The following is an 18,146-nucleotide window of genomic DNA, read 5'->3' as shown; positions in this document are numbered from 1 at the left end:
GTGTCAGTTGAACATAGGATCAAACCCCAAAGTGATGAAAGTCTCAGAAATTTACAACTTTTGTGAAACCCATGAGTATGTGTATTGTGCTAAAAAACATAATTAGGGATTCAAACCCACCATCACAGGTTCCTGGCATGCCCAAGGGAGGCAACTCCACACAGCAAATTACAAAGATCTTTCTTATGAAATATGTGTGTCATTCACTAAATTTCATGTGTAACACACTGACGAAATATCTTTTTAAATTGTCTGAAATTCTTTGCTTTTATTTAACAATTCCAATCTACATTAAAATATGAATTCATAAAATCTGGCTTCATTTGAAAATTGATAACTCTTTGACTTTGTTTCCAGAAAGAAAAAGTAAGGACATCTAATCAGTTACAAAGCAACTGATACATGAAACCAGGTAAAATATATGTGTTGCCTCAACTATATACAGGCAAGACACCTGTAGTTGTAGTTCAACATTGTAAAATAATGTCCATGAAGGATGTGAACTCGAAGGTTGAAAAGTACCACTTTCATGAAGTATTACACTTTATAGAACAAACTTTATGGATAACAACTTCTTTTTATTTGTGAGTGTGACGTTTGGATACAGATTCTTGTACCATTGTCAAGCAGGAATTGACAACAGTACCAGAATCTATCGAAACGTCGCACTCACAAATAAAAAGAAGTTGTTATCCATAAAGTTTGTTCTATATTGTACTTCCCAACTTCTAAAATGCCACTCAAAGAAGGCATAACACTTTTACACAAAGGCAATGTCAGCTGAACTTAAAAGTATACTATCACAATTATATAGGCATCACTAACATACAGCCAACAAAAACATCAACATTAGGCGCTACTTGCTGCTCAGTTGTAACAACGTCCAAAACAAAGTCAATAAAAGAAGTTATTCTGATAACAAGCAATCAGTTATGTACACATTAAAAGAATACCAGTACAGCTGCACCTAAAAAAGCCTACTTCCTTCATCCCATGTGACATTAATTAAAAACATACTTACTTATTGTTATAAACATTAAATGGTACATTTCATACTTTGTGCCACCATATCAAATAAAACACATGCTCAGATCATTCACAACAGAAATGTGTCAAAAGTTTTCTCATCATTTCCAAATCCGAATGTATTAGCTTTGTAGATGTATATTTCAAATGAAAATAGATGGGAACCATTGAGTGACAGCAGAAGAAAATGGAATAAATGTCACGAAATAAAGAAATGATTAGCTAACTTATGACACATCCATGTATTATTTACAAATGTTCTATAACATATCACATGCTCCCATGGTGAATGAAGCCTTAACATTGATAGCTCTTAAAGATACTCTTCAGATAAATCCTGTACAATAGCTCTCATTCCGGACTCAATGGCATCTTGTAGAGTGACGTCACCTTTTCTTGTTGGTCGGAGGTCCTTTCTTATCCTCCTGTAAACCAAAGAATGGCTCCACATAAAGCTGATGTTTACATGTAGCATACCTGCAGTAGATTCATAGACTTCCAGTGATGTCAGACCATGGTTCTATAACGATATTTAAGCTTAGAGCAAGAACTTGGACTAAACGAAGTTGAAAGCCGGAAGTCGGACATACTATTTAGGTTTGCTCGACGAAAATAAGATCCCCACCCTGCATTCCCACCCCTCCCTTCTCACTGCATACCCACCCTCTCCCCTTCACCCTGCATACCCACCCCTCCCTCTTCACCCTGCATACCCACCCCTCTCCCTCCACCCTACATACCCACCCCTCCCTTCACCCTGCATACACACTCCTCCCATTTACCCTGCATACCCTGCCTCAACTTCGGACTACATACCCAAACCTCCCTCTTCACCCTGCATTCCCACTACTCCCTTCTCCCTACATACCCACCCTCTCCCCTTCACCCCTGCATACCCACCCCTCTCTTCACCCCGCATACCCACCCTCCCCCTTCACCCTACATACCCACCTCCCTCCCCTTCACCCTACATACCCACCTCCCTTCACCCTACATACCCACCGCCCCTTTCACCCTACATACCCACCCCTCCCTTCATCCTACATACCCACCGCTCCCCTTCATCCTACATTCCCACCCCTCAACTCCACCCACTGCTCACCTTCTCTTTGATGTAGCCATGCTGATGTAAGATTTCCCGCGAGAGGTTGTTGTTGTGTTTGAATCTGTCGGGGCCAAGATGGATGCCACCATACCAGCGAGTCACCACCGCCATCACATTCTCCGCATTCAGGATCTGTAGGAAGAGGAGTCACTATTCACATGAACAGTCCTACACGACCATCAGCCACAAGACACAGTCGACTCGACTATTTCACGCTTTTGAAATGTATTTCTACCCACACGCCTCAGTGCTTGTAGAATTGCAATGATTTCTTCTGCAAAACCTGATTTATAATCATGAAGCCTGAACACATCGGAGATAGTGTAAGTAGGGATCCAGAAAGCTCCAGCAGGACGTGTCAAGGTCGAATCCTTGGAGGCGTCAGTGCTTACTAAATGTGTGTACAATCTGCATATCGTTCCCGAATAAAGTCCTCAGAAATCACTTTCACCATATTTGGGTACATATCCTTCTGAACGATGGAACTGAGTTCATAGCATAGTCCTGGCTTAAGGAGAAGCCTAGGAGCAGTTTCTGAAGGCGTAGATGGATGTACTGGATTAAAGTGAACAACTCCATGTTGTGCTGCTAGTTTCAGAATGTTTAAACGGAATCTTGCCATTGGACCAGTCACACATGACATGCTCCACACAATCATTAAGTACACCCGACACTGAATGATAGCTGTCCACAGTCTTCATCTTCATAAAGTATTTCAGGGGTATATTTTGGCGTCTGAGAAACAAGGGCATGTCAGAACACTCAGCCTGAAGAGCCGAGGCTGGAGTAGTTACAAAAGCTCCAGTGAAAATTCTAACAGCTCTAGATTGAATGCGATCAAGTTTGATGAGGTGACTTTTAGAGGCACACCTGTAGACTTGGCAGCCATAGTCAATCCTCGACAAGATAAGCGCTTTATATAGCACTAACATGGTAGATTATCAGCTCCCAATTGTGTTTTCGACACACACTTCAAAAGAACACTGTTACAACGGCTACAAAGATATACTGTATTATTAAACTCCGTAGATTCAATTAAAGTATTATTTTAATTTAAAATAGTTCTTAAAAATTAGGAGTGTGGCCATTTTGCAGTTCATCTTTGCCTACGTTGATTTAGTTTTTTGGGGAGTTCCCTCCCTTGCACTGTTAATGTTACGTTCTGTTACAATTTATTATCTCCCTTGGCTAGAGGGCCCAGCGGCAAGTATCCCGGCATATACACGGCACTGCTCGGCTCTAAGATAATGCAATCACACCCACCCTCCCAGTAGTATTCCGCATCTACAATCATGTACACCTTGTATCCATTACTCATATCAGCTCTCACAAATATAGTTTCCAGCCCTTTTATATTTTGTATTGTCATGATTGTCACATGCAGCTTACGTATGGAACTTCGTAGATTCAATTAATGTATGTCTTGTAAGTGTCTGATCAAAATACACTCCCAGGAATTTGAATTCAGATACTATATCCAGCTTATGGTTCCCAAGGGATAGCCCAATCTTTGTAGGAACTTTCCGGCGAGTGATCAGCTCATATGAAACATCTCTTCGGAAATCCACTGACTCATGAACAGGAAACCTTGTTCAAGAGGTTCGAATCCGATTTTCGACTCTTGGTTCTAACCGTTGTTCACCCATCGCTGTTCATAATAATTAAAGTTTGAAAGTTTCAGTCTTACAAAAACTGCTGCTTATTATAAAGTTGTAATAGTCATGCAAGCACTGCTACTACAATACAATATAAAGCTATTAGTAGCAGTAATTACGTATAGTCATGCCGTACTGATATCATAGCTGTATCAATAAACATATGTAGATTTTGTCTCAGTGCGTACTGCAGTAGGCGTACTGCTGTCTTGACATGGACACAGGTGGCATGACGGGGATGTATGTTAACCGTTAGACGAGCCAGGGACATCACAGACTAAGATGTCTCAGCCCTGCTGTGTGCAGAGACCATACCAGCACGTGTGATACACTGTACGTGTTCACTGTAGGTAACTCCGTCTATACGCGGGGCAGAGTTGCGTCCCTTGGATACTCCACAGATCTGTCATTGCCGTCTCGAATCACGATTAATTCTGATAATGTTTCTTGGTTTATTAAGACCGAACCTATTCTGTTGGTTGGCGAACGTCTGAGACCAGCAATACTTCGGGCTTTCTCCAACGATCGAAGCGGCCTTCCACCCAAGTCACGGCTTGAATGCAGTTTACCGGGCTCGGCACCAGCCGCTGAGCAATTTTCGCGCTATACGGCTACTGCGCTGCAGCGCTGTCTCGCTATATCGCGATAATTGCGCCGGCTCCCTTCGCTGCCAGTCTACGATCCTTAGGGTTTAGGATTTAATTAATCTGAAAAAGTGCGCCCGGTAATGTGCATTACTACCCGGTAAGTTACTAATTATTATACATATGTTCTGAATATCTTTATGAGATGAGTTTGGTTATTTGAAACAGGTGTTGATTAACGAAAGTCGAGTATTGTGTAACCAAACTAGGTTATTCAACGATAGTGACGTCATAACGTCGACCTTTCTGTCGCCACCTCGATATTCTTAATTAACGTTCTAACTCCATTGAAGCAGTTTTTCAACAAAACTGTCAACTAAACAAAACATTAGATTTGAGCATTCAATTTCGTAGGGAATAGTAGTGTTTCTCAATTGATTATTTTTATTTGTTTATTTTCATCTATTAAGTAGTTTCATTTTGTTTACATCTTGTTGTGAAATAAGTAGATAAGTTTATATAACATGCGGAAAATAGCATTCGGAATCGTTCGAATACAAACGTTTTCGAGGTTAAAGTTCAAACAGCATGTGCGAATGTTACCTTTCGCGATTTGGTAAACTGTGTTCTGATTGGTCAGTTCAAAAGGTTAGCTGACGCGACCTTATAGCAGTGTAACGAATAATACTGAGCCTAAGTTTACTTAGACTGCTTTCAATAAAGATTGGTTTATATCAGTCACATCCATTGACAATACCCGACGATTCATTACACACAATAACCTTGACTGATTCGTGTGTGCAAATAGTAATTCCACAGAACCAAAGATGGTTACATTAACCATAGACACTATTGGAAGTGTTTGTATATACCATACACTTTAATTTCATACTTGACTATCTGACCAATCTGTAACACGTGATATGTACACAGTGTGGGCATCAGCATCATAACTTTACAGTCACCTGAGGTACATAGACAGTGAGTGAGTAGTTAAACTTACAGTCACCTGTCTGTACAGAGGTTCTGAATCACCTGCAGTTGCACAATGTTAGATAGATGTCAAGAGTGTAGACATTATTTTCCTGGTTTCAGATGGCAACCTCTCAGAAGCTGACGGAACATTTCTTGTCCTGTACAATATGTACAGGGGTGTTTGACAAGCCCTGTACACTTGTGTGTAATCACACCTTCTGTCGGAAATGTATCGTCAACTACACCAAAACCAGACCAGAAGCCATCAGTGCCAAGTCCCTTCCTGTGTCCATTCTGCAGAAAGATGACGAAAGTGTCCGCCCCTGAGAGACCAGTGGAGGAGTGGGCAGATGACCAAGCTTATATTTTCGTCATCCAGGGACTCTTGGACACGCTTTGGTCCTGGATCCAAAGGTACACACCACTATATACTTTCTACCAAAGAGATTTCTTTTGATATTCCTGGTTAAGAAACGGTAGGATGTAATGATCACCATGTTCGTTCATCAGTATGTGTCGGCAATACGTTTTCTATTTTGAGGAAAAACAACCACTGACTCCAACACTTCACTGGTCTTACCAACCCTGCAGCTCCTATTCACCTGTCCCTCCATTCTATTCTCCAGTGCACTCCTATTCACTCTGTCCTACCTACCCTCTACTATTCCTATTCTCAACCCTGTCCTCCCACCTAATTTCTAGTAATTCAAGCTCTATTCAATTCAGTCCTACTCTACTTCTAGTACTTCTATTCAACTGTCTCATCTACTCCTAGCAATTTCCTATTCCAACTGTCTCTTAATCTACCTAAACGATTCCTATTCAACTGTCTCTACCACTTCACAATTATTCCTATTCAAATGTCTCACCTCCAATTTCTAGCACTTATTCCTATTCACTGTCTCTACCCACACCACTTCCCTCTATTCAACTGTCTCACTACTCTCCAACTTCCTATTCAACAGTCTCACCTTCTCTAGTACTTCCTATTCAACTGTCCTACCTACCTCCTAGCACTTCCTATTCAACTGTGTCTCACCTACCTCTAGCACTATTCTTCTATTCAACTGTCTCCTAATTTAATTCCTCTAGCACTCCTATGCAACTGTCTGTCCTACCTCTACTCACTCTGTATTCAACTGTCCCACTCCAATTTCTACCATTATTCTATTCAACTGTCCTCTACCTAATTTCTAGCACTTCCTATTCAACTGTCTCACCTGTCACACCTAGCACTTCCTATTCAACTGTCCTACTCTACCCTAGTACTCCTATTCAACTGTGCTACCCACCTCTAGCACTTCCTATTCAACTGTCTCATTCACTCTAGCACACCTATTCAACTGTCCTATCCACTTCTATCAACTCCTATTCACTCTGTCAGCACCTAATTTCTGTAATTCTTTCCATTCACTCTGTTACAACTTCCACCTCTAGCATTCAGATTCACCTGATTCACTCTGTCACACTCAACACACATCACACCTATTCACTCTGTCCCACCTCAATTCCTAGAATTCCTATTCAACCTGTCTCACCTACCTCTAGCACTTCCTATTCAACTGTCTCCCACTCTAATCCTACCTCTATTCCTATTCACTCTGTCTCACCCACCCTAACTATTCACATCCAACTGTCCTACCTACTCTCACTTCTATTCAACTTCTCCTCTCCTCCAATTCTAGCACTCCTATTCAACTGTCTCTCACACACCTACACCACTTCTATTCACTCTGCCATACCTACCTCTAGCACTCCTATTCACTCACTCTACCTACCCCTAGTACTCTCTATTCTACCTGTCCTGCACTCCACCACAGCACTTCTATTCCAACTGTCTCTATCCACTCCTATCAAACCCACCCTCTATCACCTGTCACACCCACTTTCTGCACTCCTATTCACTCTCCAACTCACACCTACTTCCAGCTACTTCCCTTGATTCAACGATTCCACCTGTCTCTCCAAACCTGGACACATCACTTCCTATTCACTCTGTCCCACCCACCTCAGTATTCCTATTCAACTGTGTCCTGCACCAACCTAAAGTACCTCTATTCACCTGTCACACCTACCCCAGTAATTCCTATTCACCTGTCAGCACTCCACCTATCAATTCCTATTCACCTGTCACACTCCAGCTAAGCACTCCTATTCACCTGTCTCCACCTAACACCAGTAGCACTCCTATTCACTCTGTCCCACCTAATACCTCAGCACTTCCTATTCAACTGTCACACCCATCTCAGCATTCACATTCACCTGTCACACTCCACCCTAGCACTCCTATTCACCTGTCCCACCCACTCTCTAGCACTCCTATTCACCTGTCACACCCAACCCAGCACTCCATTCAACTGCCTCACTCACCATCCTCTGACACAAACACACTTCCTATTCACCTGTCCTGACCCACCCCTATCACAATCCCATTCACTCTGTCCAACCCAATTCCCAGCGCTCCTATTTCAACTGTCCTACCCATCCCAGCACTTCCACATTCACCTGCTCCCCACACACACTCACTCCTATTCAGTCACACCCACCTGAGCAGTCACATGCACTCTGTCTCTCACGAACCCCTGCACTCCCATTCACCTGTCACACCCACTTCTGCACTTCCTATTCACCTGTCACTCCCACCCCAGCATTCACATTCACCTGCCACACCCACCCTAGCATTCACATTCACCTGTCACACCCACCTCAGCACTCCCCATTCACCTGTCACATCCACTCCCAGCATTTCAACTGTCATTCACCTGTCACACCCTCCCAATCAGCTCTCCCATTCACCTGTCACACCCACCCCAGCACTCCATTCACCTGTCCATCCCCCTCCCACAGTCACATTCACTTGTCCATTCACCTGTCCCATCCACCCCATCAATCCCATTCACCTGTCCACCCACCCCAGCATTCCTATTCACCTGTCCCACCCATCCCAGCACTCCCATTCACCTGCTCCCCCCACCCTCACTCCCATTCAGTCACACCCACCCGAGCAGTCACATGCACCTGTCTCACGAACCCCTGCACTCCCAGTCACCTGCCACACCCACTCCTGCACTCCCATTCACCTGTCACACCCACCCCAGCATTCACATTCACCTGCCACACCCACCCCAGCATTCACATTCACCTGTCCCACCCACCTCAGCTCTCCCATTCACCTGTCACATCCACCCCAGCATTCACATTCACCTGTCACACCCTCCTCAGCTCTCCCATTCACCTGCCACACCCACCTCAGCATTCACATTCACCTGTCCCACCCACCTCAGCTCTCCCATTCACCTGTCACACCCTTCCCAGCATTCACATTCACCTGTCACACCCACCCCAGCATTCACATTCACCTGTCACACCCTCCCCAGCATTCCTATTCACCTGTCCCTCCCAGCCCATCATTCCCATTCACCCGTCCCACCCACCCACGCACTCCCATTCACCTGTCACACCCACCCCAGCATTACCATTCCACTGTCCCACCCACCGCAGCTCTCCCATTCACCTGTGCCTCCCACCCCAGGAGTTCATTTCCCCTGTCCCGACCATCCCAGTTGACGAAACCCCCAACTATTGTACTGAGACTCCCATGTATAAAGCAACGCCTACAGATGGACTGCAGGTGTACCATATAAAGTAGCCAGCTTATGTGTCGCTGGGTGCTCCACAGAATTCAATCAGTCTCAGAAATGTGTCAGTAGGGTGTTACTGAGTTGGTCCATGTTTGTTACTAGTGTTTCCTGTGCTATAAAGATACAATGAGAGATAAACATGGCTAAGTGTTTCAGGTAGGCGAGATAACCATATATTGATCTGTGGTGATCTGAATACACGATCAGGACAAGGGAACAATGCTCCAAAGGACGCCGAGTGCATTATTTCTTCTCTTGACCGGTTTGAACATTATTCGTGTTAAAAACATAGATTGCATCCTTAATTTAAAAATAGTTTCCTGTTCCGATGCATTTCTTAATCGTACGAGAGAATATGCTCTCAAATAATTTTTTCGCTACTTGGGCAAATTAATTTGAACCTAAATCAAGTTTAGAGAACTTTGTTGATATTTTAGTAGAATCTGCAGATTGCATGATAATAAACTCAAAATGTACAATATGACTCGAAGAAACCACGTCTACCTACAGAATGGAAGGTTGCTATGCCAGACGCCCGTTAAGCCCTGAAAATGTTTAGAAAATGTCGTACAAACGTTTATGGAGTTATATACAGTTGAACGAAATACAAATGTATATCGAACATGCTGCAGAAACTTTATTGCTGACCTAAATAAATGAAAAAATTACTGATTAACACATACTATCTATTCACATTATTTTCAATTGAAGAAACGTATGGGGTTTCCAATGATAAACGTTGATGTTAATGATAATATGCTCAGTGCACCCTATGATGATGTGGACGAATTGTTAATGGAATCAGCCATAAGTGATAGTGAGAAAGGTGAAGCTATTAACCTCTTGAAATTACGAATGGCACAAGGCCTTGATAATATCTTAGCTGAAATGTGGAAATGTTCGATGCCTGATATTCTGTCATTCATTAGAAACATTTTAACAAAATCTTTGATGAAGATATTTTCCAACATTTCTGGGCGTCCTCTGTTTTAATCCCGTTCCTCAAGAAGTCAATAAGGAGGACTCAAAAAGTCCAGACAACTATAGGTGTATATCACTGATGAGTGACTCCTTAAGAACAGAATTTCGCTTTGGGCAAATATGCACGACACACTACCAGAATGCCAGACTGGTTTCCGAGAGAACTATACACTTATTGATAACATGTTTACTTTATATGCAATAATTAAAAAACGGGTAATAGTAAATAAAACATAAACTATATGTAGCCTTTGTAGATTTTTAAAAAGCATTTGACTTATTTGATCGTTCTAAATTGTGGCAATGTATCACAAAAGTTGGCCTGAGAGGTAAAATGTATTCCACCTTGAATGCTATGTATGCAAATGTTAAATCATGTGTTCGTTGTGGATATGACCTCACAGACGTGTTTGCTTGTCCTAATGGGATGCGTCAGGGATGCATGCTTAGTCCTATTCTGTTTTCCTTTTTCATCAAAGAATTGTACTTTAAAATTCTTAATTGTGGTAAACATGGAGTACAAATGTTACCTAAATTAGCAGAACTTCTAATACTTCTCTTTCCTGATGATGTAATATTAGTATCAGACCCTGTTCTTGGACCACAAACTCTAACTGAATTTTTTGGAAAAAATATAGCAATGAATGGAAACTATCGGTAAATTTGTAAAAATATAAAATTGTAGTATATAGGAGGGTCGGGCCAAGTTTTCAAAGAAAGCCTCTCAATTTCACGCATATCTTGGTTTGGCATTTCCTCACAAAAAGAGCTTCAAGAAATCCACATTTGTTCTAAACTTTGAAATATTCCCCCCAAATGTCTTTTTTAAACAGTTAGATTCTCAAATACAACCAATTTTAATGTACGGTTCAGAAGTATGGGGATTCCGAAGATACGATTGAAAACACCCCACCTTTTTTGCATGTAAATATATCTTAGGGTGGCGCCCTCTACGACGAATTCTATGGATTAATGGTGGATGTGGTAGATATCCACTTAACAAAACAGATGCCGTAAATTCTGGTTACACATTTTAGACATGCATGAACAACGTCTACCGAAAATAACCTACAATATGCTCCTACACTTAGGTAGGTAAGGCAACATGGGCTTCACACATTCGAACCCTTTTACTCTCATACGGTTATGGCATTGTCTGGTTGTCCCAGACAATTGGTAATGTTCGTATATTTTAAAATAAATTCAGGGAACGCTCCATAAATTATTTTTTTCAATATCTGAAATCGAATATAAACGAAAGTACAACATTTGAATCTTACAGATCGTTTAAAATACCTTTTCGTACTCACGTCTTGAACGTTACGTGACTTAGTTGTTTGATTCAGATTGGATTTGTCAGAGTTAATGATCGAATCAAGGTAGGAAAATAAGGATTGATAAAAAGGAAATGATTTGTATGTTATGTAAAAGAGGTATAGAGAATGAAATCCACTCTGTCCTTACATGTCCTACTCTTGATAACCTGAGAATTCTTTATATGCCAAAAAGTACTTAATTAAACAACAAGAAATTGCGTTCTCTTCTTCTTTGGTCTCTAGAAATGATACCGATATATTACACCTGTCATTATGTTTAAAACATGAAACACGCTTAAGAAATAACGCATGGAAAGATATTGTATATCCAGATTGATGTAAGGTTACATGTAAGATTTGATTGTGTGAGCAATATAGACTAACAACAAGTCTCTGAAATGACAATATTTTACAGAGAAAGAGCTCATAATAAAAATAATAAAATATAATGCAAAGGAGCCCTGAGACTTTCTTCATTTTGAGCCTGAAGCTGTGGAAATCTAGACTTGCGTGGGCTTTCTTGGATATATTTGCTTCAGGGTCTGTATAACAGACTATGAGCTATACTGTATATTTTGTTTACTCTGTATGTGGGCCAGATGCCTAAAATACAATAAAGCTTGTTTTCTTCTTCAAAGTACGTGAGATGTTACTTTGCAAATGTGATGTGTTTACAGATACGACCGACTGTACCTACTGCCAAGAACATGGGGAGACAACTGTGGCTGTTGCTTGGTGCTCCGTCTGTGATGATGCACTCTGTGAGAAATGTTATGGAGCTCACAACTGCACCCCATCATTTCGTCACCATGACGTCACTGACCTGTCTGAAGAAGTCAAGGTCAAGGGAAAGCGAAAGGCCATGTGCAAGGTGCACAAACAGGAGTCGCTAGAATTTCTCTGTCAGGACTGCAAGAAGGCCGTGTGTCAGAAATGTTGCATACTTTACCACAGGAAATGTGATGCCGTTGTCACGATCCCCTCACAGATGGTGATAATGAAAACAGAGCTGACAGAAATGATTAAGTCATTAACAAAGAAGGAAGATGAGACAAAATTTCGTGTGAAGGAACAAAAGTTGCAGGAGCAGAGAGAAAGAGATCATTATTCACTGATGAAGTCACATATTCAGTCCGCATGCCAGAAAGTTATAGATCGGGCCAAGGAAAAGGAAAGGAAACTGCTCGATCGGATGGAAAATATTTCACATAAACACATCGGACAGCTGAAAGCAGACATAAAGTCAGGTGAGATGTCAGTAAAAATGTACCAACAACAAATTGAGCTGATAGACCAGGCTCTACAATCTGAGTGTGACATGGATGTGTATGAGATGTATCATGGATGTGAGGCTGTCGGAGACGCAGACCTGAAGGAGGAAGGAAGAATAGCCAGTGTCACATTCAGACAGGACACAGACAAGCTGAGTAAATCACTGGACGATCTACCGCTGGGTGAGATAAAGGTCCTGTATGAGAGTGTGCTGGACCTGAAGGCTACTCCTGTGTTACAAGACACCATTGACATCAGAGTAGCAGACGATAGGCCAAACCCCATTGTGACAGTGCTGGTGGTGAATGACATAGACACCGTTGTAGTCACAGACTGGGATAACACCAGTGTGAAGTCCTTCTACGTCAAGAACAACCAGACTCAGCACAGTAAACTCAGTATGGATGGTCCTCCATTGAGTCTGACCAAGTTGACACACAACCGGGTGGCTGTCACTGTCCCGAGCAGGAACAAGATTGTAATAGTTGCAGTGAACCCTGACCTGGTACTGCGGTCAACCATCACTACCAGCAAACAGTATTGGGGTATCACGTCCCTGACTCCATCAACACTAGCAGCTGGTTCCCAGTCTCCTCCCTGTGTTGATATCCTGGATATGACAGGAAACGTGCTGAGGTCTATCAGTCCACTCCACAAAGGTAACAACATCTTACAGTATCCCGACTTCCTCAGTACCACGAGGACAGGTAACATCTTGGCGTCTGACTGTGGAACTAAGTGTGTCGTGTGTCTGACCCCCGAGGGAGATGTGGTATTTAGCTACAGACCTACAGGAGACACAGCACTGGAGTGTCGTCAGGGTATCACAAGTACCGGCACAGGCGACATCCTGGTTACAGACTGCAGTCTACACAGAGTCATTCATCTGACTGAGTCAGGACAGTTTGTCAGAAACATACTGACAAAAGAGGGCGGTATTACGTGTCCTGCGGGTGTCTGTGTAGACCCATATGGTTACATGTATGTTTGTCTCAGAACTGAGGGACCTATTAAGGTGTTCACTCGTAACCACAGTCAATTCTATGTGTCTGACTTGGCATACATGTAATCACACTCTCAGCTTCCCATCAGGGAAGGATCTTTAAAAGCCGAGACAGTATGATGTTGAGTATACACAAGAAACCTTAAAGATGACAAGTTATATTTTGGATACCTCAGGTATATGGATATCTGAAGTACACGAGATATCAACATGTGAGTGTATAAACGATATGTCTGACATGTGTCCCTGACAGAAGATTAACCGAACTCCAAGTCTTGCAGTAAACGTTAGACCCATGTACTACAGTACAAGATGGTGAAACCGGTTGGCTCAAACATCTTTAATGTATATATTCTCTTTGTTCATAATACTGTGTATCACCTGCTTGATAACGGTGTAAGCATCTACACCGAAACGTCGCATCCATTGCAATAGTCTTTCCTTAAAACATCATACCTGTTCATCATACCAACTTCTGTATGGTAGGGAATTTGACCACGTCATCCGTATTGCACCCCTGTATTACTATCCTAAGTTTACATGGGTATGTAATAAAAAAGTAGAATAGTTGAAGAAAGCATAAGTGACATAAATACTCACAACATTTAAAATTGACAATGTGAACAAGACATGTTGACTCCCCAGAACTTGATGTTCTTATTGGATCCTACAGTCTTTCTCTGGAGAAGGACAATGGTGAACCCTAACAACCTGACACATTAACCTCCTACCATCGCGCCATTGATCGCCACCTTCCTGACAACGATGACCCCTCTAACATTGTGCGAGATGCGGAATTCCTTGACAGTAGAAAAGTTCTTGAAGCCATAAGGAAAGAACTAAAACAACAATGTAAGGGGAATCGGCCAAATATATCCGAGTCTTTGTCAGTGGAAGATGTGGAACGGTTGTGGGAGTGAATTGTGAACACTTTATTGTACTATTTTACTAAAGTGTTTGCATTGCGTGGGTGGGGTGAAAGCAATGAAAATGGGATGACGTTCAATTTAAAACAGATTCTGATGGCCAGGAGAATCTGGAGTTTTGGGAAAGGGAGACTGAAACAAGGGACGGAAATCTCACTCACCATCGCATGTTCAATCCTAAAATATTCACAGGAAATGAAACATGTATCCTCACAGTGTACAAATCATTTGCCAAACAACGGCCGAAAAGGATGTCAGCTCCCGATGGACCATTTTACCTAGCGATCAATCACACGAGAAAGTCTGATGGTCTATGGTTTCAAATCGGTCCTCTTGGCATCAACACAGTTGGTGGGTTCATGAAAAACATGGATTCCCGTTCCGGTTTGGTCGGCAAAATCACAAATCACAGTGCTCGAAATTCCATGTGTACACAGCTGCTTCATTCCGGTGTAGAACCGACAACAATATGTCAGTTGTCAGGGCACAAAACTGTGAACAGTCTCAATGACTATGCTGTTGCTTCCCTTCCAATGCAGAAACACATGTCTGGTATCCTTACTGGTAGTAAAGAAAACTCTCTTGTTCCTGTCGACAATTCGTCTAAAGCTGTCTCTCACCAACAACGCATGTCACTTCCAAAATGGTTTGAATGTAGGCCTAACAGCAGTCAGGTAAACCAAAACACTACTACACTACACGGAATGACATCTGGATTATTCAGCAACAGTAACGTTTACGGTGGCACCTTCAATATCAATTTTAACTCATCTCAAACAAACTGACTTATTTGGAACAGACCACATGCAAATTAGTGTGCGATGATATTGTATTACGAAGGACACTTTCTTATATGCCCATTTTGAAATAATAAACGAAAAAAATTATAACTTTGATATTGAAACTATTAAGGATGTAGCTACCATGAAATATCACTGTCACTATAAAAAGGAAGAGATAGGAGGGGTCGTCTCAAAAGCAAAACTAGGACGGGTGTCGCAGACGGTGATTGGGATCGGGCTTGGGGATAGAGATCTCAGCTTGGATAAGATAATCATTTAGGGAAATTAAACTGGGGAAGTAAACGGCATGTCATAACAACTTACGAATAACATCCAGTCCTGTTGATCTTTGGGTGGTCAAGCCACCTATATATTTTGCGACATTTAATACGATGGCTGATTTAATCTTTTCTATTGGTATCATACTCTTTTACATATCTCAACATAAACATTATGAAAGAAAGACACGTAATCAATAGATGAGACATATTCAACACACTCGAAAAATTATAAAATATCTTTGAGATGACCCCTTGTGCCTGTAGGCAGCACATGAATTTCAGGTTATCTTCCAAAACTTAGACACCCATATCTTAGCAATCCATATCTTAGACACTAAATATGGAGATTAATTAAAACAACACACGAGGCTGAGCGACCTAATTGCCATCTTTAGTCTGATCTATTGTTTTCAGCAGCTATTCCTATTTTTTCTAAGCTTTGACATGCTTTTTCTGGATATCCAATTATGCGTCCCACTGAACGCCCTGTTAGGCCGATGTGGGTTATTTCCACATATGCTATTTGCAATTGAGTAAATTTTAGGGAAATAGAAACAGCCTAAAAACAGTTGTTTTCTATTTCCCTCAGTACTTTATGTTTGTCAGCGCCCAACCATTTTGCTGGTCCCTCCCCGTTGCTACGAAGTGTAGATATCGCACAAGATTATCTTTACCTGACCTGACAGGTAATACTTTGTCGCGGGTGTACATTTACCCTCTACACCGCTGGTGACGCCCACACGGCAAGTGGCGGTTGTGAAACGTGAAGGTGGACAGTGCGGTAAGTTGCTATACATCATAATGTATCAAATACTGGATGGTTGGTCCTGGTATTGATGGAAACACAATCACACTGTTTCTGGTTATCTGATGTATCAAGTATTCAGTATATTTAGGCCTCAGTCCAAAGTTGAATATTGTTTGTTGTATTCCGTCAGATCTTGACGAGTATAGTGAGTCGATAATTAGGTGTAGTTTATGTCAACAATGATAATTAGGTGTAGTTTATGTCAACAATGATAATTAGGTGTAGTTTATGCCAACAGTGATAATTAGGTGTAGTTTATGCCAACAATGATAATTAGGTGTAGTTTATGTCAACAATGATAATTAGGTGTAGTTTATGTCAACAATGATAATTAGGTGTAGTTTATGTCAACAATGATAATTAGCTGTTCTTTATGTCAACAATGATAATTATGTGTAGTTTATGCCAGCAGTGTGTGTGTATTAGTCTCCTGTCGTGGTCTACAGCCGCCACAACCTCCCGTGTGTCACTTCTGCCCAACATACATCGTACATTTAGATAGCATGTACACAACAAGGAAGTGCATGTTGCTACTTCCGTCATAGTAATGAGCACACGTGATCAACACGGAATGACACAGGAGGTATTCAGTCAGCTCTTGTGCTCCACTGATCATAATCATCATGTTGACCATTTCACAAGGGGGAAGTTTGCTATATATGGCTTTATTGTGTCATAGCAAGTAAACCAACTGCTAGAGCGCAGCGTGTATTCAGGATTTGTACCAATTTCTCGCCAGTTGTAACGGACACTCTTCTTGTGGGAAAATGGTCTTTTTCTGTTTTTACTGTTCCTCTATCAAGTATAACTATGCTATATTTCGGAACTATAATATTTAGGATAATATACTTGGTGTTGAAGAACAATCCCCGCACCTCAGACGGCTGGGCAACCCGTGCCCCTTTTGCTGGGTCATTTAATTTGCATGTAAAGCGATCTTAGCGCTACAGTGGTCGTAACACCCTTGCTTCAGTATAGACATAAGATAGTCGTAGGGCTAAGATGGCTTCGTGCATGTGGTCCCTAAAGTCCCGGAGATTTGATATCACATGCTATGGCTGTCCATATCTAACGACTTCTAGGTCGATCAAAACATGGCCGTGTGGGGCTGCAAATACTCTTTTACTCTTGATCTCATTATTAGATCTCAGAATTAGTCTGCCCAAAGTTTGATGGAACTTCTTCACCATTGATATTGGCTATTCACATCCATTGACAACACCCGACGATTCTTTACACACAATATCCTTGACTGATTCGTGTGTGCAATTCGAAATTCCACAGAACCAAAGATGCTTACGTATACCATAGACACTATTGGAAGCGTTTATATATGCCATAAGCTTTAATTGCATACTTTACTATCTGACCAATCTGTAAAACGTGATATGTACACACTGCGGCATCAGCATCACCTAAGGTACATTGAGACAGTGAGTGAGTGAGTTAAACTTTACAGTCACCTGTCTGTACAGAGGTTCTGAATCACTTGCAGTTGGACAATGTTAGATAGATGTCAGAGTGTACACATTTTTTACCTGGTTTCAGATGGCAACCTCTCAGAAGCTGACGGACCATTTCTTGTCCTGTACAATATGTACAGAGGTGTTTGACAAGCCCTGTACACTTGCGTGTAATCACACCTTCTGTCGGAAATGTATCGTCAACTATACCAAAACCAGACCAGAAGCCATCAGAGCCAAGTCCCTCCTGTGTCCATTCTGCAGAAAGTTGACGAAAGTGTCCGCCCCTGAGAGACCAGTGGAGGAGAGTGGGCGGATGACGTCAAAC

At 41.8% G+C, this 18,146-nt stretch overlaps 1 protein-coding gene and 1 long non-coding RNA gene across 2 annotated transcripts in view; one reads left to right on the top strand and one right to left on the bottom strand.

Annotated features, from left to right (window-relative positions):
- Window positions 1-253: 253 nt before the first annotated feature.
- Window positions 254-2,265, bottom strand: LOC124264199. Its single transcript, XR_006895077.1, has 2 exons — window positions 2,129-2,265; window positions 254-1,451 (listed from the first exon to the last, which is right to left on the bottom strand). It is a non-coding gene; the product is annotated as an uncharacterized LOC124264199 (long non-coding RNA).
- A 9,664-nt stretch (window positions 2,266-11,929) lies between these two features.
- LOC124264255 overlaps window positions 11,930-18,146 on the top strand; it is a 29,326-nt gene continuing 23,109 nt past the window's right edge. Inside the window, exon 1 of the mRNA XM_046699000.1 lies at window positions 11,930-12,828. Coding sequence (XP_046554956.1) covers window positions 11,930-12,828 — 899 coding nt within the window. The remainder of the gene's footprint in view (window positions 12,829-18,146) is intronic.

This window comes from Haliotis rubra, unplaced genomic scaffold (genome assembly GCF_003918875.1).
Source record: "Haliotis rubra isolate DU_JTF1 unplaced genomic scaffold, ASM391887v1 Scf1204, whole genome shotgun sequence".
Lineage (NCBI taxonomy): Eukaryota > Metazoa > Mollusca > Gastropoda > Lepetellida > Haliotidae > Haliotis > Haliotis rubra.
The sequence above is the reverse complement of the archived record's forward strand: the minus strand, read 5'-3'. Positions and strand labels throughout refer to the sequence as shown.